The sequence below is a fragment of the Ptychodera flava genome (assembly GCF_041260155.1).
Source record: "Ptychodera flava strain L36383 chromosome 23 unlocalized genomic scaffold, AS_Pfla_20210202 Scaffold_24__1_contigs__length_23054250_pilon, whole genome shotgun sequence".
Taxonomy (NCBI): domain Eukaryota; kingdom Metazoa; phylum Hemichordata; class Enteropneusta; family Ptychoderidae; genus Ptychodera; species Ptychodera flava.
In genome coordinates, this window is record NW_027248278.1 from 14,020,635 (window position 1) to 14,045,503 (window position 24,869).

The following is a 24,869-nucleotide window of genomic DNA, read 5'->3' on the forward strand; positions in this document are numbered from 1 at the left end:
CGCCCTATATATTTGCCCAATCAAATGAACGAATTTCTGTTTGTCCACGCATGAAATGCTAAGTTAATGTTTGTCCTCATTGATGAACACATTGTACTATATATGATGAACAGAGGCGAATTTTCAAGACTTTAGAGACTTGAAGGTGAAAGATTGGCGTTGAATGCATTCTTGCAATGAAATAATGTTATTTTCTAATTCACTTTTTCTAATTCAGACTTTGGCTTTTTTGTCTGTTTAGACTAGTTCTTTGTACTTTTGGATGTTTCACAAACATTTGACATTCCATGTTAATAGTGAAATGAATTATACTTTCAAACAAAAACGTTCACATGCTATACTGTTGGTAATCAGCCCTTTTGCCCATTTTATGTCACTTTAATTAATTTCACAAAAGTAATTATAGTTTATTTGAAAGTCACCACTTACAGAATTTTATCTGATCTGTGACATTTGGCAAAGCAAAAGCTAATGTCATTTTCTTTCTTTTTTCTTCTAAACCAATTGGTGCCAGTCAGATTACTGTATCAATTATTGTTACCCTTATTCACTGCAGGACATTTTCTTTAACTACCATACAGCTTTAAGGGCATGCCAAGATTCCCCGGCACAAACGCTGTAGATTCGAAATCATTTCCATATGAAAAGATACCTTACTTCAGATGTGAACTGACTGTCAATCTGTGATTGCTCTACAAATATTACGGGTGATGTCATATTCACAAACATTGCGATCTTTTGTTCTATTTGATCGGTAGTTTATTTACTCTCTGGGGAGTCATAAGCCATTAATTCGGTAACGCGGAAATTTTCCGTGTTCAGGGGATTAGCCTAGATACATTGTTTATGCCCGCCAATCCTCTCATGGGAAAAGCACAGGTTTAGGGGAAGGCATAACAGGTCAATCATGATTATCAAGTCACAATTTTTATGACATGAAGTCAAGTCGGTAATAGCTACAAGCAGTACTTTGTTGCATACTACATACTGTTTCAAAAAAGTAATGACAAAATCAATTTTACAAAAGTAATTACAAACAGTAATTTGATGTATACTGTATATTTCAAATTATATATTATCGGATGTCAAGTGTTTCTCTTCTTATTCTAAAATTAAATACACTTGTCACTCATTCAATTTTAAAGTAGGTAACCACATTAGATGACAGCTTTTAACATATTTAAGGTCTTTATTTCAAAGTAAGCACAGTGTTATAATGCATGAATATTAAAGGGAGGCAGTCGTCGGAACTGCGCATGTGTGACTTTCTTGTTTACAAACAATGTATTTCATGCATGATATCTAGATGCATCAAATCAACATAGTTGCATTATTTTAAATTTTACGATATTCATTGTTAACAAACATGTTTTAACTTTCATCAATCGCCAACGTACCCCAGATACAGTGTTTACATTGGTCGTCGGGGTCCCGGGCAACCTTTGAGCAGAGTTCCGACGACCGCCTCCCTTTAAACATTAATACATATACAGGAAAATTCACCACTGAGAAGACCTGGTAGCCTATACAATTACTTCTTACTACACATAAATCAAGTGGTCCTACAACTGAGTTGGTGGTCCTCTGTGAGTATAGAGCGTAGATTCCACAGTAGAGTTCACTGGCAACATAGCACAGAGTAGTAGCATTGCAAATATACAACCGCAGGGAAAGGCAAAGGATCACCAGCCTTGTGACCATTGGTGGTCCATCTTTTGTAAATATTCCATTGCAATGTTTAGTAGTCCAATGAAATTGCGGAATCAAGTCATATACCCTGGTAGTCTTGGAGGTTGGACAAACTGAATTAATCATCACTAACTATTGTACGTGACATTATCAAATTACTTCTCCTGAACAAAATATTGACAATACTTGAAAAAAACATGAGATAAAATACAGGATTCCTCCAATACAGGTACTGCCTAAAATTCACTTTCTCTCAGCCCTGCATTGACCAGGATTTCAGTATTGAAAGCCTTGAATTTCTGAAATTAAACTCTGTCTGTTGAATGGATACCATAAGGTAGGCATTAAAATTGTCATAATACTTCTGTAGTATACAGTGTGTGTGAAAGTGGCGTAAAAAAGATTCCACTGTTTTATTTTTGTGAAATTGAAAATGAATATTTTCCAAATACAATTCACACCGGGATGGTGGCATTTTGAATTTCAGATATTGGTAAATTTCAATTAATTTACTTCATTGGTATCAAAATTTGCATGGTGACCCCTGATTTGTATTCTTATTTTCGAAAGATAATGGTTTGAAATATTCCTTGAGGAAAGTTTGAGCAAAAATTTAAGTCTTGCAGTTTGGAGGTGCATACTACCTCAAAGCATATGCTGGTAAACGAATGAATTTTGAAAAACCAAAAGCTTATATTGGGGTGACTTGTGACTTTATGCTATTCAAAAATTCTGGAAACTTAGCTGCATAAAGAAAATCCGACTAGATTTGACCATGGTGCCTTGATGTACACATCAGAAGGGATGTTTTAACCCCTTCATCACAATGGTTTGTCCCAAACCCATTTTTATCCATGCTGAATGTGGAGCTGTGTACTGGTTTAGTGAAAAAAGTACATTCTTGCCAAAACTTGAATACAAAATATATCTGGTTTGATGGAAAAACAAATGACATCCTGAGTGATTTCACGTCTGCAGACCTTCCATCAGTTTGTGTGCTTGCTTCAATTCTGTAAACCAAAAATATCAAACAAAGTTTGTCATTGTTTCTGAGTATGGTTACTTTTCCTGTATAGACAGTTGCAAGTCACTGCCTGGGCCAGAATGGGTGTGATTAATAATTTTTTCGATAAACAAAGAAACATCATGCATATTAAACAACAAAAGATTTTCAAGGGTAAAACACATCAGTCTTTCAGTGGCTATTGCTTGTTTGCGGGTAACTGTTGTAAAGGGTTCAAAGGTCAAATGATTACCATAAAAACATCATACAAATACCACTGGAGAGAATTGAAGTTATGATAAAATGTTATGCAATATAATATTGACATTGTGAAGCCATATTAACTTGCTTCGACCAAATATTTTTTCGAAGAAGTGCAAGGGAAGCCACGTGAAATTTACTTCAATATGTTGCTATCCTTTCACTTACCATTAAGAAATACTCGAAATTTGTCAGAGGTCATCGTAAACGATGATATTTCACTCTGATCGGTGTCTGGGTTCCGTACTTTCATTCTTATCTGGACAAAAGGTTCATTAACTTCCTGTAACTTGCTGGAGCTGAGAACGTAATCCACCCTCCATTCTACCGACTCCAGGTGTGACACTGGACACAGAAAGAGAAACATTTAGAAATCTATGAGATCTGATTCTATAATAAATAAATGCATGTATTCAAAATCGCTCAGGAATTCATACTTGCATTAAATAGCTAGTAGCTGTAACTTTTTGATGAATTTGTCATTATTTTTTGTTTTGTATGTCAATTGCAATTTCTTGTTCTACCGGAACTGGTACTCACAGAAGCATGATATAATACCAACTATATAGATTGTAAACAAAGTGTCTATACATACATGTATAAATTGCACTGTCCTTGTTTATTTCAGAATTCTAGTTCAGCGTCTTGGTGTAAAATGCGCTGTTATTGTTTACATCAGAATTCTAGTCCGGACTACATTCACTTGTCAACAATAACAATGCAGTTTACACATGTACAGGCTGAGTTGACAAGCTGAATACTGTGTATATCAACAAGCTTTGGGGAGTAGAACAAGAAATTGCACCAATGTGAGTTGACAGTACAAACCAAAATTGTAAACAAATCATCAAACGTTATGGCTACTGGCCCTGTTGCTTGTTTTCTGAACAAAACCCAAAAATATTTTGATAGCAAGTTGAAGAAAATTTAAAAAGTTGTGTAAGGTTTGGTAGTTCAAAAACACATATAAAAATAAATGTTTATTTCAAAAATAAACCCTGTGTACATATACTTACGTCTGAGGCTGTGTTTTCTAAAATTTTCTTGCACAACACTGCGCTTGTCTTCATAAGATTTGCATAAAGCCACAGAATGCTCTGAATTGGAAAAAGAAATAGTTCAGAATTAGAAAATAATATCAGAAATATCACACATACTGATTTGAGACTGTTCTTAGCTAACCCTTTTAACATAAAAATTATGGGACATTCCTATTGTTTTCAGTGGAAAAGTTGGACCTCTACACAGGGAATGGGGTGAACCAGTTAATGTAGGATGTGCCTGGTTGACAGATGTATGAGCTCTCAAATTTTTACATTACTTTTTCCCCATAGGGATAGAGGCCATTTTAAATTTTAAATATCGGTAAATTTTGGTAATTTGCTTCTCTGGTGCCAAAATTTGCACAATGATCTCTGATTTTTGTTCTTGAATTGGTAAAAGAGTGGTTGAAAGTTTCATTGAGGAAAGTATGAGAACACTTTTAAGTCTTTCAGTTTCAAGATACATTAGAATGGCAGAAACGTTAAGCTAAATTGACAACCTGATATTTATTTCACGGACATACAAAAGCTGTGGTACTTGCGTCCCTAATTAGTCAGACAGCCTGATCTTGAGAAACACCAACAAACCTTTTGGCAGACCCAACTGCTGCAGTTCATTAGACAATGAGTCGCCATCTACGTTGTTTTTCGCCGCACTGGTCAGGATGAACGAGAGTGCTGCTATTGCTCCTTTCACATCACCAATCTCTGTGATAATAAACAAGAAATTATCAAAATATCACTTTCTCAAAAATTTCCCTGAGATCCTTATTCTACAAAGTTCATAGGTCACCATCAGGTCAAGGTGGTTAAACGGGTGACAGAGATGCATAACATGTCTCACGTTGCATAAAGCTAGGCATATGAAGGCCCTACAAACATTTCTACAGTATTGAATAAATGTGCTATAATATTCTATGTGTAGTAGGTGAAATGAAAGTCTGTATAGATTTGGCTTGATACTGCTTTTTACACACTTGGAACACAGGGAGTTGATACTGCCTGACAGGATAAGGGTTTAAAAAATTTGGGTTGTGCATTGATTATTCCCCAAAAGTAAGGTGAGTAACAGTGGGTAACAGTACTACTTGGCATTTGACACTGACCCTAAAGCCAAATATCTTGACTTTTGATGTTGTAATACACCAGATAAATTTTGTACAGGAGAGTTTCACATAACCTCCACAACTTACCATATTTTGCATCAGAAGTCAGTTTATAAACTTTATCATACTGGAAAAAAGAAGAAAATTCAACTGTTATACCACTCTGTATGACAGTACGCTATGATGAAGCGCACCTCAGGGACAGATATTCCGACTCTCAAACTTTTACAATTCTTTTCTGATCTACCACTTGTGGGGGTTTATTTTAAAGCTCTTTGTGTAAGAAAATTTTTCACTGTCTTTGTTTGTTGAAAATTCAAACTTTTATGTTTCTCTTACAATTAACACAGGGGTGGCGGCCGTAAATTGTCTCTCTAGGTCCAAATTTTGCATGGTGACCCCTGATTGTTATTTTGGATTTGGTCAGACAATGGTCGAAAGCTTCTTTGAGGTAAGTTTGCGCAAAAGTTTAAGTCTTTCACTTTTGAGGTGCATTAAGTGTTCAGTTAGTTAATGTCAATGGGTTACTGTCCTACAGCCAACTGATGTAGCCTCAAGCAACAGTACTTACATAATTTGGTAAGAACTACTTAGACCTGAGACTGTACACATTGACCCAGTATTCATAAAATTTGCCAACAATTTTTCTATCAAAATTTCAGATGCTTTCAGTGACTCAAACCTTATTCCTGGTCTAAACTGGTTAAAATTTTGATTGTATACAAACATCTATACATTGAACAAGAGGTTCCATGATATATCTTTTCTTAACCATGACTATTTCTCAAACAGAAAAGTAACCAAAATTAAAAGAAACAAACTCACAGAGCACAAAGTCGATGGCAAAGTGATGACATTTTTAGAGAAAATAGAAGATTTTACTGCCTTGTTAGCCATTACCCCCAGCACCACAATGGTTTCACCCAAACTTATTGTTGCCAAATTGTGATGGTGGCCCTGTTTATGGGAAATTGGGGTGAACACTGAGGTTAACTATTTCTCTCCAAGTATTTTTCTCAAAATACTTACATCAATGGAATCTCCCAACAGTTCTTTGATGACTTGTGCACAGAGCAACTTCATCTTGATTGAAGTCTGTCAGAAAACAGAAAATATACCAATAAAATCAGTGGTAACTTTTTGACATTAAGAGCTACAGACGGAAACATTGACAAAACAACTAAATGCATATGTTAGGTATGGAGCATACAAGAAAGCTTCTGTGAACAAGACTTTCTTGTGGTGATGAGAGTCCTTTGATAAAAGTTCTGTAACTTTCTATTAGTGCAAGATGTGAGATATATTAGTATTCATTTATGCAAATTATATTAATGAGCATTGCTTTAATATTCAAATTTTATGTTAATGATTCTTTATCAATGTGGAATGTTCATATACCTTAAATCTTGCATTGTACAGTAACTTTTGATGATTTTTAAACTCTTTTTGTTGTGTATTTGTCAATCAACTGGGAGTTATTAATGCAGCTTGCTCATACAGCAGGTATGCATGGAAAATACACTGTAATTGTTTATATTTGAATTCTAGTCTTGACCAGAACTCACTTTTCAACAATAACAATCCAGTCTACACATGTACATTGCACAGGCTGAGTTGACAAGCTGAATACTGTGTATCTCAGCCCTTTAAACATGTCTCGGGGAGTACAACAAGAAACTGTAGTTGAAAGTCGAAATAAATGTGAAAAAATCATCAAAAGTTACAGCTACTAGCCCTTTAAACACTGTGTCATGTAGGGTACCCACAATGCAAGAATACTGAGCTTTCTGAAAATGGAAAGCAGACAAACAAGCAATTCATACTATGGGAAGATGTTAAAAAAATGAAACTTACAATTTTTGAAAGAGTGGCAATTTCTGCCAGAACCCAATCAGGGCAATCCAAATCACCACAAAATCTGAACCTCTGGAAAAAAAATGGAAGAGTCGTTATTTGAGGAATTTAATCACGCATGAATAGTGATGATGCTCCATAACGGAATGTACACATTTTGTCATCCATGATTACAGACAAAACATTATGTTGGGAACTTGAAAATTACATTATGTTGACTAAACCAAAGATGCACAGAGGTTTAAAGACAGTGAATTTACTCAGTATTTCCAGACAATCATGCTTTGAATTCACTGTTCTGTAAATGTAAGGCCTTCCGCTAATGTTACACAACTGTTACTGGCTGTTGTTTGTTCATAGTGACACATCAGCACCACTGTCAAGTGAAACAAGCTGTCACAAAAACAACCATGTTAGGTGAAAAAAAAACATTTGAGCAACAGAATAATTATAATTTGAGCTTAGAAAGCGGATCGCAGTCCTTTTGCTAAATCCTGTCTCCTCTCACAATGTACAGTTTATGTTGTCTCCTGCTAAAGTTTTGATTTTCCAAGATTGCCTGGGAACTCAACAAAATATAGAGCTCTGTGATATATATATATATATATATTATATATATATATATATATATATATATATATATATATATATATATATATATATATGCAAATTAATACTCGAGAACCAGGAAGCCAGCTAAATGAACAGTACAAATTCGCTACAACGCCTTTTTTATACATCCATGCTCCACGAAAGCAATACAGAGACCTCCCTGAGAGCAATAGCTTTTAAATCACTTCCATTAACCCTCCTAGAATTAGCAGTCGGGATAAACTCTGACTTTTTGTTTGAATTCCGTATGAAACCGCACAAACATGCACACAGCTTTCCGAAATATATTCTTCATTGATTTCAAAACACAAACGCGTTTCAATTTGTCAGCTGGCTTTGAACTCAGCGGTGCAGGCACGCCCCCATAGTTTGAACAATTCCTCTGTCCGTTTTATAGATTCCCACAACACAGTATCTCCGTAGATCACGTCGAGAAATTCTACGAAGGACTGTGTTACGTTCGCGTTGTTTTGATCGGAAAAATTACGGCAAAAAATTAACAAGAGATGCGAAACCTTCGCTGGCGATACTCACCATCTTGAATCGTGACCTGTGTTGACCCCAAAACTGTCCCCGTTCGCAAACAATATTTCTGCAGTGCAACCTCATTTGTGCAGTTTTGACAATTCGGAAATTTAAAGAGGAAAATAATTACAATACAGATAAAGATACACGCAAAAAGTATTTCATATGGGAATTTTAGCCATGTTTCATTACAACCGTTCGGTATTTCACGAGTAACAAGTATTATGAGAACGAGGATGACCCCTTTGGTTAGGGTCAAGCAAATGGCAGCGTACATGTGGTTCGTTGGGAGTGCAGTATAGTTGTTACTTTGCGCTCTCTCTGGATTTTGAGAGGAAAGCCGTGCTCACAACACTATCTTAATACTCGTCATTGTGGTAAAGTATCAGAAATGAACGGAATTATCACTGCAGCGCGACTCCAAACTCGTCAAATACTGCAACTGTCCACAGCGTTGACGAAGCAACCATGCAGAGTGAGTTTAACCTTACTGGTAGATTTAGCTGCAAAATTGTAGCTCTACGGTGAGGCGGTCGGTGAGTTTTGGTTTTTGCGACCTCGCTCACCAGTAGAGCTACAATGCCGAAGGTCCTGTAGCATACATAATAAGCGCGCCGCACATGGCGCGGCATTTTCATGTAAAATCCCACATATTTACTGCATTTGGTCGTACTGATTTATCACTACTGAAGACTAAACACTATACTACACTGTCACTAACCTTGTCGTTTATGGGGTTTGGTATTAGCACAGACACGTCGATCGCGTTCCATAAACATTGAGCGTGTTTCTGGGAGCCGCCATTACCGGAAGTTGGTAATGGCGGCTCCAAGAAATGTTTTTGGAACGCGATCGACGTATTTGAACAAATACCAAACCCCATAAACGACAAGGCTAGTGTAGTATTAGTGTTTCATCTTCAGTGGTGATAAATCAGTATGACCAAATGCAGTAAATATATGGGATTTTACATCAAAATGCCATGCCATGTGCAGCGTGCTTATTTTGTATGCTTCAGGGCCTTCGGCATTGTAGCTCTACTGGTGAGCGAGGTCGCAAAAACCAAAACTCACCGACCGCCTCACCGTAGAGCTACAATTTTGCAGCTATGGTAGATTATGCTGTATTGCTTATGAAGTAATCCTTATTTTCACCACATGGTTACATTACCAACGGCAATTATTTTAATGATCCATCATGATATACAGGCAGCTTGCTCAGCTGCTTTGGCTGTATTCGACAACCACAGGCGTTTGGCTCATAGTACAAGCTCTGCATGGCAGGGCTGTATGTTACCGGCATTATACGGCCTCCCATAACCGCCAGTAACACCCAGCCCTGCCATGCAGAGCTATCATATTACTACAATGCTACTAGCTGTGCTATACTAGAAGCCCTTAACTTTGGTTCTTCTCATTCAGAAAGTCGCATTGGCTCACTGGTGCCTGTGGAAGCAACCAGCTTCTGAGTTGTTACAACTTAGCTCAACTTTTACTCCAGACTGGAATTTAGATATTACATCAATGTCAAAATTTGTGATAACATATTCGCCATTACAGGTTTGGTGTCAAATGAAACAACCCTGATTAGTAAAGTATGTGTAGCCAACCAGCTCCATAGGCTGTATCTTTTGGCTCTATTTTCAGAACATTTGTTTTGTGGTTTCCCTACGCTTTCTGCGTTGAATCCCTTAACTGTAATTTAATGCCAAGTATGTAGCATACATGTATCAACACAAACTGGATGAGTGTAATCTACATTGTTATTGTTGAGAACTATTCAAGTCCATACTGGAATTCATTCAGAAACAATAAACTGTGATCACTACTCACATACAAGCTGTGTTGGCAAAAAGAACACTCAAAATTTCAGCATGACAAACGGATTAGGGTCAGACACGGTAGTTGATATACAGAAGCAGAATACTGAAAAATTGCCACAAGTTACACTTTATTTATTTACAAGTTACAGCTTATATCCCTTTAAGTTAGATCGTGCCTCAGGGACAGATATTCAGACTCAAACTTTTACAATTCTTTTCTAATATACCACTTGTGGGACAGAGTTCGCGTTTACGCAAAAATCGTGCGTATTTACGCATTGAAATTGACTCTCTACGCATTTTTTTCATCGTTATGCGTTTTCTATACGCAAAGGATAACACCGAAAGCACTACCCACGACTGAGCTTAGGCGACAACCACACGAAATTTGTTGCAACACATTCTGTCAATCACTCATTTTGTGTGGAAAGTTTCGGATTCTCTGGGCGTTGTCTGAAAATCGGCATCGTAGTCCACACGTTATCACATTAGGCACGTTATCATGTCAGCTGTGCCTATATATGAATTACGTTGCTAATTTTCAGGCGAGCGATAGTTTCTGAAAGTGAGTGATTGACAGAAATGTTGTGACAAATTATATAAATACCAACCGTGCACGATCATCGCGTCTCGCTGTTCCCAAATTTTGATCAAGCACACATGCAGCATGGCGTCGAAGCAGACAAATCTGTTTTAATTTCTTTCAACTTTGCTCTACGAGTCCGTGAAAAAAATGATTCATTGGTAGAGCTCGTCGGAATCCCGATAAATTTTGAACACTGCAGAAGTGTCTGGATGGTAACTGGTCGTTCAGGCACCAAGTCGTTTCGGCCTCTCAATTTCCGGTCCCAAGTCACTTCGGCACCGCAACCCAAGACGTTTCGGCATCTGTGTTTCGATTTTTTTTTCAAACTATTTAGTAATTGACTGATCCGTCATATTCGTAAGCGTGACCTTTGCGTTCTGACCAGTACTTTATGTGCATTTTGTGTGAATTTTGCCGTGCTATTTCATCACCGCTTTCAAACTTTTTCCGTGTCGGCGGCTATTGATATCGATAAACTTGTGTCACAGATTGGAAAATGATATGAAGTTTTTTCTTATGGTCTCTTCCCATGTTCTCACAAAGATTAAGCATGTACGTGAATGTTAGTTGACACTATACTTTTTAGTACTTTGATTTGTAACATTACGCTCCAGCACTAGTTCCCAAAGGTAGCCTTCAGCGGTGTCGAAACGTCTTGGGTTGCGGTGCCGAAACGACTCGGACTTGGGGCCTGAAATTGGAAGGCCGAAACATCTTGGGCCGAAACGACTTGGTGCCGAAACGTCCAGAAACCGTCTGGATAAACTGCCATAACTTTTGGGTTGCCCGATGTGTTGTGACGGTTGCATGTATACATGTACCCTTCGCTGTTACGTTTCAACATTGTTCGAGTTGTTCGTTAAACTGTTTTCATATTATGTTACATTGTACAATCCGAATATGTAGTGTAGGTTTATTCAATGGCACATTGTATTTTACAGTCAGTTTTTTCATCAATCGAGTGCGGAAGTGAAATTACGCACTCAAATCTAGCCATTACGCAATTTTAGCAGACTAATGCGTATGCCGTACGGGAGGAGAAAAAAGTCACCGCGAACACTGTGGGGTTCATTTGCTCTCTTGATGTAAGAAAACTTTTTACCGGCTTTTTTTTTTGAAATTTGAAAATTTTATTTTTCTCCATAGGGTCAACACAGGGGTGGTGGCCATTTTGAATTTTGAATATCGGTAAATCTGGGGTTGTTTCTCTAGTTCCAAAATTTGCACGATGACCCCCGATTTTCATTCTTGATTTTGAAAGAGAATGGTTGAGAGAATCGTTTTGGAAACTTTTAGCAAAAGTTTAAGTCTTTCACTATCAAGGCGCATACTACCTTAAGGGACAGCTGAAGTGAATGGGATTTTGGGGTTCTAAACAAAAGTGACGGTGTACGAGTTGACTCTATAGGTTACTAACAACTCAAACAAAATTTCATGTGTCCCCTAATCATCAGTCTTGGCCCTTTTAAACATATAATAGATATTTCAACCATAATCTTTCCATCACAATGTGCCAACAATGCTGCATGAATCAAAGCACAGTTCACCTGCATGTATGATAAGATTTCTAACCCATGGCTTTGGTTCCGACGTCTTGTAATATGTTGATTTTTTCGTATCAGACAGCAGTAGTTTTAGAAAGAATGGTGCCACCAAAACTTGCGAGAAAGGGACAAATACCAAAACTGAAGAAAGCAAACAAAGTGTACAAAGTTGTCAAGGATCTCAAACATGAGCCACAAGAAAAAATGAAACTGATTCTAATCCAGGATCTTGAAAGTAAGTACTTTTTAATATTTTTCACAATATTTTTACTAGTTTTTAGCTCAGATTTGCATATACGAAAGAGAGCTATATGTCAGCAGCATGTATATGTATACATACACAGGCATTAAAACCATGATCTGTGAAAATGGCAATCAATAAACTGAGCACAAAAACTTATGTAGTGTCTCCTGTCTGTCAATGTGACTACCCCAGTTCCATAGAGCAATGTGCCACCAAGGATGTGTTTTCATCGATAAAAATCGACCTCTCTATCGTCTGCAAATTTTTTTTTCCAAGGTTAATTTCTCTGTTAAAACTACAAAATTTAACTCAGAAATCATACTATCAATCAATAAATTTATTTTATGAGACTTACAGGTAATTCTACGCCAAAATATGTGTGATAAACAAATGTAAAATTGCCCAAATTACGGTTGTGGACAATTCACCTTTGACCTGAGGAGCAAACCCACCAATCCTGGCTGATAATTGGCCGACACGTATCACTTGACAACTATGACCTGTCAGATGGCAGGCATGACATCAACTGCATTGTTATTGATGCCAAGTTTGGTCTAGTTACGGACTAGAATTCAGATGTAAACAGTAACAGTCGGGTCAGTCACAATCAGGTGCGCTAGAGTGTGTCACTTAGGTCAAAATTTCAAGTTCATGATAACTGTCCAGTTAAATAATATGTTGAAAGGTTATGGTATGGGGCATATCTTCCTAAAATTTGGTGAAGCAAACGTCATTAGTTTTACCACAGTGCACATTGTTTTATATGGTCGACGCAGTGTCACGGACGCTACAGAAATGTTGTACATGAAACACAAATGTCATAAAAAAATTTTAAACAATGATTTGTTAATGCTTTCTTATGTTATTACAATATAAAAGATGCATCTTGGCATTAAAATAAGCTATACTTGCTACGATTTACTTAATTTTTCCATGAATAAACACAACCTCAAGTTTAGTGAGAAATACAACAATATTGATCATATTTTTTAATAGGACTTTCAACTTCTCTGTGTCCTTCCGCTGGTATGCTGTACTTAAAAGTTTTATTGTCATGAATTAACCATGCTATAGCAACAATATTAATACCATTTAGTGTAATCAAAATGAACTTCTTTCTAAAATATTTTCTGTTTAGTATGACATGTAATTTTGTCACGGACGCTACCAAAATCAAACTTGAAAGTTAGGTCAACTTGAAATATAAAAAGCAATTAACAATCAGGTTTTTACTTTCTCTTTTCTCCAAAACCTTTCTCTATCAAACATTCCAATTGTGAAAATTGTGTCAAAACATTGACAATTTCTTTAAATTGAACAAGAAAGCTATAGCAACTACTGCAAAATCAGTTGAAGTATGTGAAAAATGTCTATACCAGTAATAAACTTTCAATACATCAAAAAACACAGAAGTTAACATTGCTTGTGCCTTAAAGTGTAAAACCAAGATAAAACAAGACATCTAGATCAGACTAGAGCGACAGGTTGTTAAACTTTGACCTGTGGTCCCACAATAAAATTTGCTACAATGTATCTGACACACCACCCAAGAAATCCAAATGGCTTGCAGCTGTTCTAACACCTGTCAGGATGGGGTGCACACACACCTAGGTGAGGCTGGAGATCAGAGACGTAGTCTGCCAACCTTTGACCTCTGTTCTATAATATATCTGTACTCTCTGACGAGCGTAAAGTTGGCGTCATACTCATCCTCATCCTCAGCCTCAGGGGTCACGCGAAAATGAGGATGAGGATGACGCTACAGCGTCAGCTCCACCGGCGTCAGATCCTATTATTCCCGAATGCGTCTGATGGAATGATAAGTGTAAAAACGACTTTAAAAATGTGCTCCAAGTTTCATATCACTGTAAATGTTAATTAAAACACAGTGGGATTTGCATTTCATAATATTTAGTTACCTCTATTCTCAATATCCGTTATAACGCAACATTCTTAGCCCTTAATTTCCTTAAAGTTCACAGGTTTTATGTTTAATACGTTGACTTTTCAGGCCTCAAGTCATAGTTATACAAGTTAATTGTTTTATATGTCCTCTGAATAATTAGGGCTTTCATATCGCCTCTAATGGTGGCGATTTTTACACATTTCGGACCATGTATACCTTTTTTGCACCAATTTTTGGAAAATCTTAACACAAGAGTTGAGAGGATACCAACAAACACATCTGCGGATCCATGGACTGAAAATTACGAACATTTCCAAAAAACTAGTCCATATGAGATATTCTAACGATAAAATATTACCTGCGAACCAGTTTTAGGATTCAAAAGAAAGTTTAGAAAGAATGGAGTTGTTATTTTCTTAAGTTATGGGCGAATTTTATCATTTATCCATCATCGGGTAGCGTAACCTCGGCAATCTTCGGATACGACGCTGAAGCTGATGCTGAGTAGCGTCATTTTAGCGTCAGCTAGAAAGGTCACCTGAGGATGAGGATGAGAATGACGCCAACTTTACGTTCTTACTCTCTGATGCTGAGTAGCGTCATTTTAGCGTCAGCTAGAAAGGTCACCTGAGGATGAGGATGAGGATGACGCCAACTTTACGTTCTTACTCTCTGCCTTCTAAATATGTGAAAGTGGTGGAGACAGAGTTAACATAAATGTCATTTCTTACCCCCTTGATTTTTTAAAATTCAAAATGTGATACAAAACAATAAAATGTGGTGGTTACTTCACATTTAGATTGGCTGATAATCTGAAAAACAATGTTTGCATTTTATTGTAGCATCCGTGACATAATGAATTGAAATGGAATAAACAATAATAAATGCATATACAGCACAGAATTCATTGTTCTTTTCACTAGAATTCTAATAACATATTCAATATAATTACTGCATTCTTAAAAAACACCAATCTAAGTGTTACAGTTGAGGCTCAACATAACTTTTTGAGTGTTTTATTACTTTTTAAAAAATCAATTTTGTGCAAATTTATAATTTTATGCCTTTAAGACATTTTGTAACCCAACTCCATGTATGTACACACAAAACACACTAGTATTTATATGTTTCAGTGGATTAACTGCTTTAAAATGTTTTAAATAGTTATTAATTATGACTATGTAGTAAACACCGTCACAGACGCTACACCGTCACGGATGCTACATTTCCATATTTTAGGAATATTAATAGTGAATGCAAGGGACAGTAATTATACAATTTGTTTATTTAAGGTAGGCACCTATTGACACTTAGGCCTGTGACATCAGATCTTTTATAACTCCTGTTGTCTTTAAGATATGAGTGTGTCACGGACGCTACAAGAAATTCCGACCACAACGATCTCCATTTTCATTTATTCACAAAACAATACAATATGCAATTTTATTTAAATTTCAGTGTATAAAATGCTTGCCATGGATGTTGAGGTTGGAATTAAATTCAATATTACAATATTTTATCCATTTTTCTACATATAAACTAAAGGTATATGTACTTATGGTCATAAAACACAAAAAACATAACGATGTTACAGTTTTGGTAAAAATACCACAGTTTCTGTTCTGATGCACATAATCACATGAAATAACTTGTGAAAGAAAGGTTAGGTATTCTGCAATAACATATGTAAGCTAAAATTCCACAATTTTAACACTGTGTTCCAAAAAACATTTTGAAATTAAGTACATTTTGAAGTGAAACAGCATAACGCTACTTTTTACAGTTTTTAAAGGCATTTTTGTGGATGTACAACCAAACCTGCACAATATATGCAATATTTCTTTATGTGACCAAGTTAGTTACAACTATTACTATTTATTAGAAACAAATAAGCAATATAATATCAGTCTGAATAGCAGATATATGTCCATAACAAATGAAAATCATCTAGGGCACCCTGATTGTGACTGACCCGAGTGCATTTTACAAAATATGCTGCATTGACAAGCTGAATAGAATTGTACCAAAGGACAGCAGGTGTAGTGTTTATCAATAAAATATTTCTTCTGATTTCCACTCTTATATATCTTCCATTGGTAAATGTCAACTATATCTGAACTGTGACTTTCCTGACAGAATATGGTAGACAGGGGGAACTTGTCACCGTCACCAAGCAAGTTGGTCGCAATAAGCTACTTGCTCCTGGACTAGCAGTGTACGCATCACCTGAAAACATCAAGGAATATTGTATGCAAGAAAAAGTAAGACTGTGTCTGTTGTAATCCATTTAACATCAGGGACATCTGTCAGTTTCAGTTCAGGTTTCTGTTGTCACAGGGACTGTGGTGTGGTTAAGGTAGTACGCACATCAAGACTTGACTTTTGGTGAAAACTTTCCTCAAGGAAACTTAACAATTCTATTTTGAAATCGACATGAATAAAAATCTGTGGTCACCGTGTAAACTGTGATATGTGAGATACAAGTTCAAAATATTTCTTGACACTTGAAATGCAAAATGGCTGCCATCCACATGCTAATTCCATGAGAAAAAGTGAAATTTTCACATTTATTCACAAAAATAAGCCAGTGAAAGTTTAAATTACCACCTGAGCTTCAAAATTAAACCACACAAATTGTAGAACAAATCAGTAATGGTAAAAATTTGAGATTCTGAAAACCTGTCCCAGAGGCATGTTCTGCCATGGACCAGAAAAACAACATGCTTTGTGCCATACATCTCCCATGTAGTTAAAGACTCAAAGAACTCTGTCTTTCCACCCATAAATACATGAAATAATTTTCATGGACTTGTCCAAAGTTGTCAGGCATACTGCACATTGCCTGGTAAGGATTTATCAACGTTGCCCATCACAGTGATCTTTTGGGTACTTTTATTTAGTTTTTATGCTGAATTTGAATATTTTACCCTAAAACGTGTAGTCTGCAAAACAGCCCCCACCCTTTAAGTTGTAATGTTTCACTTTTTCCATGCAGCCAAAAGTTGCAGAGGAAGAGCCCAGATTGTCAAGGATGGCACTAAAAGTGAGTCTCTTCATCAGCAATGTAGGAAATATTGACCTGTTCACCCCTATCAATGGTAAACTGGTCCATACTTACCATTGATAACATGTTTTGGGCCAAACTGTTGTGGTGAAAGGGTTAGACACAGTGTGTGAAACTCAGGCAAAATCTCTACTGGCCAAGCGGGCCAGGAACTTTAAAAAATCACTGGCCCTGACGAACATCAACTGGTCCGATTGTTTGGTCTAATCAAAATATAATGCAGATTTTTTACCCGCTCTTAGGGGGCCTAGAACATTTGATTAAAAAAATAAAAAGACACCACTTCAACATCCTAACATCAAACTGTTTTGTGCCTTTTAATTCATTTAAAGGAAAGCAAATGATGATGACTATCAAAACCAAGTTTGGGCAACTGGTCTCAGTGTCAAAAAACATATGAAATCAGTGAAAGGTTAAACACAAACACATAAACGTTTACAGCCTTTCACAACAAATATAATTACATTGAGAAAACGAGCACAAGCGTGGGCTAGAAGTTGAAATATGTCCCAACACAAAAAGCTAAGCGTCCAGAACTCCGATCAGAGATGGATAAGTTTTGGCACCACAAATACAGGATCACACGCAAATCGAGTCACTACAACAGTTTACGCTAAGCTTTCAAACACAATTCTGGCTTCTCCACCTTGAGGGAAGACGACTATCATCGAATCTAAGAAAGGGAATACAACAAATTTGGGCAACTGATGAAGAGAAAAATACTGAAGTTTCGAAACCCACGTTAAAAGACGAATCACAAAAATGTAATCTTTACAGGCGACCGAGGCAAATGGCCATCAAGGTCAAATCACAATGAAGGCGCGATTTTGCACAATGTTTAAATATCGACATTTACTTTCTAGTTTCGAAGTTTGGCGTCCACAATATTTCTGTCATACATAACAATCTATATATCAGGTCTAATATCGATATTAGAATGACTTGCCTTCTGTTGCGACACGCCAGGTTTGCGAAATTACCAATATTTTACCTCAAGCTGATACATGTCGGCGATTTTTTGGACTGTAATAATCGATAGTAGACCATTGTATAATGACTTTGCCTTGCGTTTCGACACGCCGGATCTGTGAAATCACAGATATTGACTTCATATTTATTGGAAATTGGGACTCTAATATCGATACTGGAATGACTTGCCTTGTGTCTCGGGCACGTCTGGTCTGGTCTATGTAAAATTGCTGATGTTTATTTCGATTTCGGGACTCAAAGATCAATTCTGATTGATTCTTGACTTTCAAATCGCGGGTAAATATCCAATATATATCAGAGATTTTACCACCTCACAGCTCTTGACAGGCCCAGACTTTCTCAATCCGACTCTTACTTCGATACTAGACGATATCAAACTTGTCAGATTGTGGGTAAATATTAGATGTATATCAGGGATTTCACTATACCTTACAGATCTGCCCAGCTGTCTGGCCATGCCCGATTTCTGTAGTCCGACACTATTAACTTAAATTATACGAGCCTAGACTTGCCTTAAACTGTGGGTAAACATCCTATATTGGAGATTTCCCCAACTCACATATCTGACCAAACAATTCTAATTTCGATATTGTGTTGTCCAGTAGCTGTAAATGTTGGATGTCATATAAAAGTGCAATGTCACGGTGTCTTGGAAATCCACTTTACCTCGACATACGCAAAACAATAACTGTTTTATGACCACAAGGAGATACATGCTTAACAATGGGGAGCGTATTAAATAGCGCCACTACTCTCGCGAGAAAAGGTGAGGTAAGGTCTTTGCCTGGATGCATTAACGATCAGTCTGTTCAGTTTTTATTGCGAATTTCACGTCTTGCAAATCTCTTGAAAGAATAAATTTCGTATCTCTGAATAATTTTGTCTAGTATTTAGCTTAGCAAAAATTTTGGGTAAACTTCTTACCATATAGTGAAAGTTACTGGCCCGTGTCTTTAGGAACTGCAGGACATCTTTCAAGATTTACTGGTCCGGCATGAAAATAGCTGGTCTTGGGTCATCGGGTTAGCGTGAATATCGCACGCTGGTTAGACACACCATCAATAGTAAGATCACTAATACCCTTTGCAGATAATCACTTGGATTTGTAAGTACCACAGGTTTAATGCAGCTACAACTGTGGATGGAATGTCAGTAATAATAAATTTGAAATTGAAAACATCTTCAAATTTCACCACAAAATATTGTTGTCACACCAAAGTCATATCAGTGTGTTATACATGATTTTTTATGTAACAATAATATCAAGTCGTAAGACGTCAGTGTAAGTTTCACGTCATAACTTTAAAAAGTCGCACAGGGTTCTCCACAAGAGGTTTTTAAGAGGTTTGGCAACCGCTCTGATTTTTGGAGTAATCTTTTCATACATTAATAACTCACAAAAGAACACATTTTCACAACAAAAGAATATGCAAATCACAAAGTGTTTTTGAATTAGCTCTTCTCTTTTGAAGGTTACAAGTGATCCATAAGACAATAATTTCAAGTCAAGAATTTGTCTTTTGCTTTGTATATGTAGTGGCACAGGCCTTAAGAAACACCTGTAATATACATCCATACTAGTGATGGAAAAAAGCAAACCATGTGTTACATTTCATGCAAATAATCATAAGTGCCCTGTCCATTTCACACTCTAGTCATGAATGTCAAATGTATAATGGGGAGGTTGCTAAAACATGTATAGTGTGCAGTTGAGAATTAGCACAGTGTTTTTACCTCTTTGTGAATATCCTTGTATGTTGCACTATTTCAATGAACTTTCATTGTTACCTTTAGTTGTTTTTCTCTTTCATGGCAAGAATGTCTAGATATGATCTTTCCTATTCATTTGTTTCAGACGATTGAATATTTGAAGAAAAACGATGTTGTCATAGCAATGAGAAACAGCATAAAATTTCAAATAGAAAAACATCATGTTATTGACTACTACGAGCATAAGGTAAGCAACGTTCCATTAGCTGTAATTTTTTTAATTTTTTCAACAATTTTTGTTCTATCTCCAAAGCACAGTCATTGTTCTCTTAACATTATGTTGAGATGCCCCAGCGCAACATGTATGTGTGCATTGCCCAGTGGCAGTGTTGTCCTTAGAAGCCGGGTGCCGGGTAAATAACCCGGCTGTTTTGCATTTTTTCCCGGCTACTTTTAACGTCATTAGATTATTTTTATAGACCTGTAATTTCGGGATTGCACTGCCAGCTGTTTGACGGCACACGTACGATCAGCAGTTTCGCGACCCCTTTCCCCGCATGGAATTGCACAAACATAAAACAGTTTCTAAATACCCGTTTGTGGCTTTTTGAGCCCGATCTTTTATTTGTTAAATAGTGTGATTGGCTGATGGACGCGCCTATGGTGTTGTCTTTGTTACGAGCAGTGTAATTGGTTCAATTAGTATGAAGGTCATCTTTTTTAGGTCATGATTTTTAGCGATGACGTCAAAAAGAAATGTGGCGTCGACCACTGGCATCTTGCCGATGGAAAATTTTTTCCCGAAGAAAGCCCGTTCAAAAGGTATACTTAATTCCAATTTCGCTGAATTTGTTAGAAAAAAGCGCCGAAAAGATGTGATTTTGATCGACGATTCGAAGTTCATGAGACTGCAGCTAGTTTTCCGCCGCCGCGCTGGCTGCAAACGTCACGGTCACTACGAGTACGAGTATGATCTTCTTAACAAGTCAAGTTATTCTCAGAGCAATACCGACATTTTCTAGATTTAAAACAAAATGACCTAGAACTGATTTTTTTAGAAGCAACTGTTTATTTGAATGGGTATTTTTTTCATTGATTATTTTTACGTACTAGAATCCACGGTCACAGGCATGTGTGTTGCCGACCGTTGCCGACCGGCGCATCATCGTCACGCGTACGGCTCACGGCTCCACCGTGGAGCTGATCCCCTGGGTTCAATTTCACTGCGCCTCTCCATGTTGTCCGTGTTGGGTTGCCCGATAGTGTCTTTCGATGGACCCTCTGAATAATTTTTTTCACGGACTCGTGGAGCAAAATTGAAAGAAAACAGAATTGTTTCCTTCCGACGCCATGCTGCATACCTGCTTTGATCAAATTTGGGGACAGCGAGACGCGATGATCGTGCGCGGTTTGCATTTAATTTGTTGCAACATTTCTGTCAATCACTCACTTTGTGTCAGAAGTTTCAGAAACTATCGCTCGCCTGAAAATTAGCAACGTAGTAACTTCATAGGCACAACTGACATGGTAACGTACCTCGGACTCGACGATGCCGATTTTTCAGACTACACTCAGAGAATCCGAAACTTTCCACACAAAATGAATGATTGACAGAAATGTTGCAACACTCACTCATCTCACTCATCTCACGCACTCATCTCGTCTGGTTGTCGCCTAAGCTCAGTCGCGGAGAGTGCTTTCGCAAACATTTTACTATTATCGTTTGCGTATAGAAAACTCATAACAATGAAAAAATGGGTAGAGACTCAATCCAATGCGTAATTATTACGCATTGATCGACTCTACGCATTTTTCATTGTTATGAGTTTTCTATATACGCATTTTTTTTCGTAAATGCGAACACTGTAACAGTGAATTATCTTACCGATGTTTTTCTTAACAAAAGCGAATTTGTTTTGATGAGAATAGAATGGGTTTGATGGTTTGGGGGAAACTACTATGTGATAATGAAGAATTTGAAATGAGCAATGAAATGAGCAGACAGCGGGTGATTTAAGATTAAATGTTACATCTTCACTGCAAATAAGTACAAACAAAACAAAAATCATGTTTGTTGTTTTTTTGTATGTGAGCCACGTCTAAGACACACAACAAAAGTACTGTTTCAGTCTCGGCTAAATGTCACCTCAGATGCCACCAGAGAACACCATTTCCACTCCAAAATTTCATTTTTTCGCCTAACGACAGGGGGGACACCCCCTTTCGCGCTCTCCCCCCCCCCTCGTTCGCTGCGCTCACTCGCCGCTCGGTCGCTTCGCTCCCTCGCAGTCAACCCGTCTACTTTCTTAATTTACCCGGCTACTTTTAAATGTAAGGACAACACTGCAGTGGTACTGTTTACCGTTGAATTTCAGTCCACCTTTGTTACACTGTGATTATCACACTGTAAACAATGTTTGTTGGTTTATATTTGTTTTTGTTGTCGTTTTTTATTTCGTTTTTGTGTTGTTTTGTCAAGGGTATTACCTAATATTTCAATATGTTATGCAGGAGTAGAAGGGGACATGGACTTGTTTTCTGGAACAACAATAGTTCAAGTATCAAAAAATACAGCTGTTGTCCCTTTAGATCAAATATTGAACACGCCTCAGGGACACATTCGGATTCTCAAACTTTTACTTTTCTTTTCTGATCTACCACTTGTGTGGGCTCATTTTAAAGCTCTGGGTGTAAGAAAAATTTTTAATATCTTAGTGTTTGGAAAATCAAAATTGTATTTTTCTTCAAAGAAAAAAAATAAAATTTGTAATTTTCGAGAAACCAAGTTGGTGAATGTTTCTTACACTGAGACCTTCAAAATGAGCCCATACAAGTGGTAGGTTAGAAAAGAATTGTAAAAGTTTGAGTCAGAATAACCTCCTCAAGGTGCATTCTTCCCTATTGTCAGGTCATGCACTTGTAGGAGTCCTAGTGATGGCCAAAATGCAGTGGCATCATTTAATGAAGGAATGAACACTATTTCATAGCTCTTAATTCTGCCTGTTTTTCTGCATTTCATTTCTGTCTGTGTAGCTTGGTGTAATCGTTCCGGAACATGCGCTTCAGCTCCCAGATACACCCATCACAAAGTTTGGAGAATATACGATACAAGTCACGGTGAGTAATCAGTAATACTGTCATCATACATTTGCAATAATGTTTTATACTAGCAAATGTATACTGATTACCGCACAGTCGTTTTGCCAAGGCTTCCTTCAGGAGAGTAAAAAAAAACCAGGTGACCAGTGAAATGTCGGTAGTGGTCAGAAACCATTTAACTTTTCTCATGGAAAATTGAAACTGATACATGCATCCACATTTTGAAAACGATATCTGGGACACTTGAAGACGACTCAGCCAGTCTTCCTAGGATAGTGTTGAATGGTTCTCTTTCATATCATGGGCTAGTGTACTGCAGTCTTGCTCAATCTCTTACATTAAGCCATGAACCTTTGATTCAAGATGCACATGTATCTGGTCTGGTAGCCATGCTAAATTTCAAGAGCTATGCCATTTAGTAAATGTTTTTTTCTTGTGCAGGTAGTTCCCACCTCAAAATCGAAAGACTCAACCTTTTGCTCAAAATATCCACAAGGCAGCTGTAAATCTTACCCTTTTGAAATCAAGAATAAAAATCAGGGTTCAGAGTACAAAATCTGACACTAGAGAAACAAATTACACAATATACATGGATGAATGACCAAATCAACTCTGATCTTTATTAACACCACAAGTCTATACAGGTATATTACAATATGAATAATCATGAGTATCTTAGAAAGATACATTTAATGAACGACAAACCCAATCAGTAATTTGCTCAATTAGGACAGGAGTTGGTAAGCACAGCTTCACCATATTCTTGATTTCCAACAACCCCTGAAAACTCAAAAGAAAGTGCAACACATCTTGAACCTGTTCACCCCTGTAACGTGTAGACAGGTCCACTGTCGCCATTAATAACAGCTGGTTTTGCATAAACCACGGTAGTGAAAGGGTGAAAGCTTGAACCTACCAAAACTATAAACTGAAAAATCTGTTGTTTGAGGGCGCTCGCTTCACCCCCTTGCGTAAGAGGGGAAGCATGGAGAGCGTCCTCGATCGATGAATCTTTCAGTCCACCAAAAGTACTGATTGTACTTTTGCCAATTTTAATTGTTTCCGTGAAAATGTGACCAAATGTTCTACAAGTACCAGGCACTTCAACATTGTACAATTTGTATCAGTCCGTCATAATGGTCTCCTGTTACAAATTACACATTGATGCCATTTTCCAGAAACAACATTTTGTGATAATGTACGTTATTGATCTACATGTATTCTGACTGTGAACAGGCATTCAGTATAAAGAAATTAACTGGTTTTAACAATTTCATTCACAACATCCATTTTCCAAGCCATTGAACCATTGCAGCTTTTTATCTGCCAAATGTGATGCAAAACATTTGAACTTCAATAAGTTACACCCAAATGAAATTTACCTGCATGTTTTTGTTTTTTTCCAGGTGAATGGTATAGAGACAGTTGATGTCAAGTTGATTGTTAAAAACTACGTAATAAAACGGAAAAAACGATATTTAGAATACTTAGAAAAAATGAAAATGTCAGGCATCATTGATGAACCTGTACAAGAAACTGAAGAAACGTAACCCAAAAACATAACGTGTGAATTATTAAATGAGATTTTTTTGACTTTATATAAATTTTATGTGATGTTCTTCTGCAGTAAATGATGTTTGAAAGGCAAAAAATTGTCTTTGGTTTTTCTTCTGTTAGCAGGCTTCTCTTGTCACACTGTATGTAACATAAAAAGCAATATACTTTATTATTAAAGCATGAATGTCTTTGTTTTTGTATTTAAGCCTCAGTATCCATGCTATTGAATTTTCTTTGTAATGCAGATAGCTTTC

General features: G+C 37.0%; 2 protein-coding genes across 2 annotated transcripts; one reads left to right on the forward strand and one right to left on the reverse strand.

Annotated features, from left to right (window-relative positions):
• Positions 1–1,169: 1,169 nt before the first annotated feature.
• LOC139124974 (COMM domain-containing protein 4-like) lies at positions 1,170–8,192 on the reverse strand. The gene is made up of 8 exons (XM_070691091.1): positions 8,103–8,192; positions 6,957–7,028; positions 6,132–6,197; positions 5,190–5,229; positions 4,585–4,704; positions 3,970–4,050; positions 3,122–3,298; positions 1,170–2,699 (listed from the first exon to the last, which is right to left on the reverse strand). Exons 1-8 carry the CDS (start codon positions 8,175–8,177, stop codon positions 2,656–2,658), a joined length of 675 nt encoding a protein of 224 aa, XP_070547192.1. The 5' UTR covers positions 8,178–8,192; the 3' UTR covers positions 1,170–2,655.
• Positions 8,193–8,352: 160 nt separating this feature from the next.
• On the forward strand, positions 8,353–24,815 carry LOC139124956 (large ribosomal subunit protein bL9m-like). Its single transcript, XM_070691070.1, has 7 exons — positions 8,353–8,568; positions 12,124–12,280; positions 16,332–16,456; positions 17,191–17,238; positions 20,105–20,206; positions 22,993–23,076; positions 24,465–24,815. Exons 1-7 carry the CDS (start codon positions 8,485–8,487, stop codon positions 24,606–24,608), a joined length of 744 nt encoding a protein of 247 aa, XP_070547171.1. The 5' UTR covers positions 8,353–8,484; the 3' UTR covers positions 24,609–24,815.
• Positions 24,816–24,869: the final 54 nt, after the last annotated feature.

What these genes read in the sequence shown, in the direction of transcription:
- LOC139124974 (XM_070691091.1), bottom strand. Translation starts at nt 8,177, where the DNA reads ATGAGGTTGCACTGCAGAAATATTGTTTGCGAACGGGGACAGTTTTGG. An exon ending in TTGCCACTCTTTCAAAAATT is followed by an intron (nt 6,198 to 6,956) that starts GTAAGTTTCATT and finishes GTTTTCTGACAG; the next exon opens with ACTTCAATCAAGATGAAGTT. An exon ending in GCAGTTGGGTCTGCCAAAAG is followed by an intron (nt 4,051 to 4,584) that starts GTTTGTTGGTGT and finishes TTTCCAATTCAG; the next exon opens with AGCATTCTGTGGCTTTATGC.
- LOC139124956 (XM_070691070.1), top strand. Translation starts at nt 8,485, where the DNA reads ATGAACGGAATTATCACTGCAGCGCGACTCCAAACTCGTCAAATACTG. An exon ending in AATATTGTATGCAAGAAAAA is followed by an intron (nt 16,457 to 17,190) that starts GTAAGACTGTGT and finishes TTTTCCATGCAG; the next exon opens with CCAAAAGTTGCAGAGGAAGA. An exon ending in TGTCAAGGATGGCACTAAAA is followed by an intron (nt 17,239 to 20,104) that starts GTGAGTCTCTTC and finishes CATTTGTTTCAG; the next exon opens with ACGATTGAATATTTGAAGAA.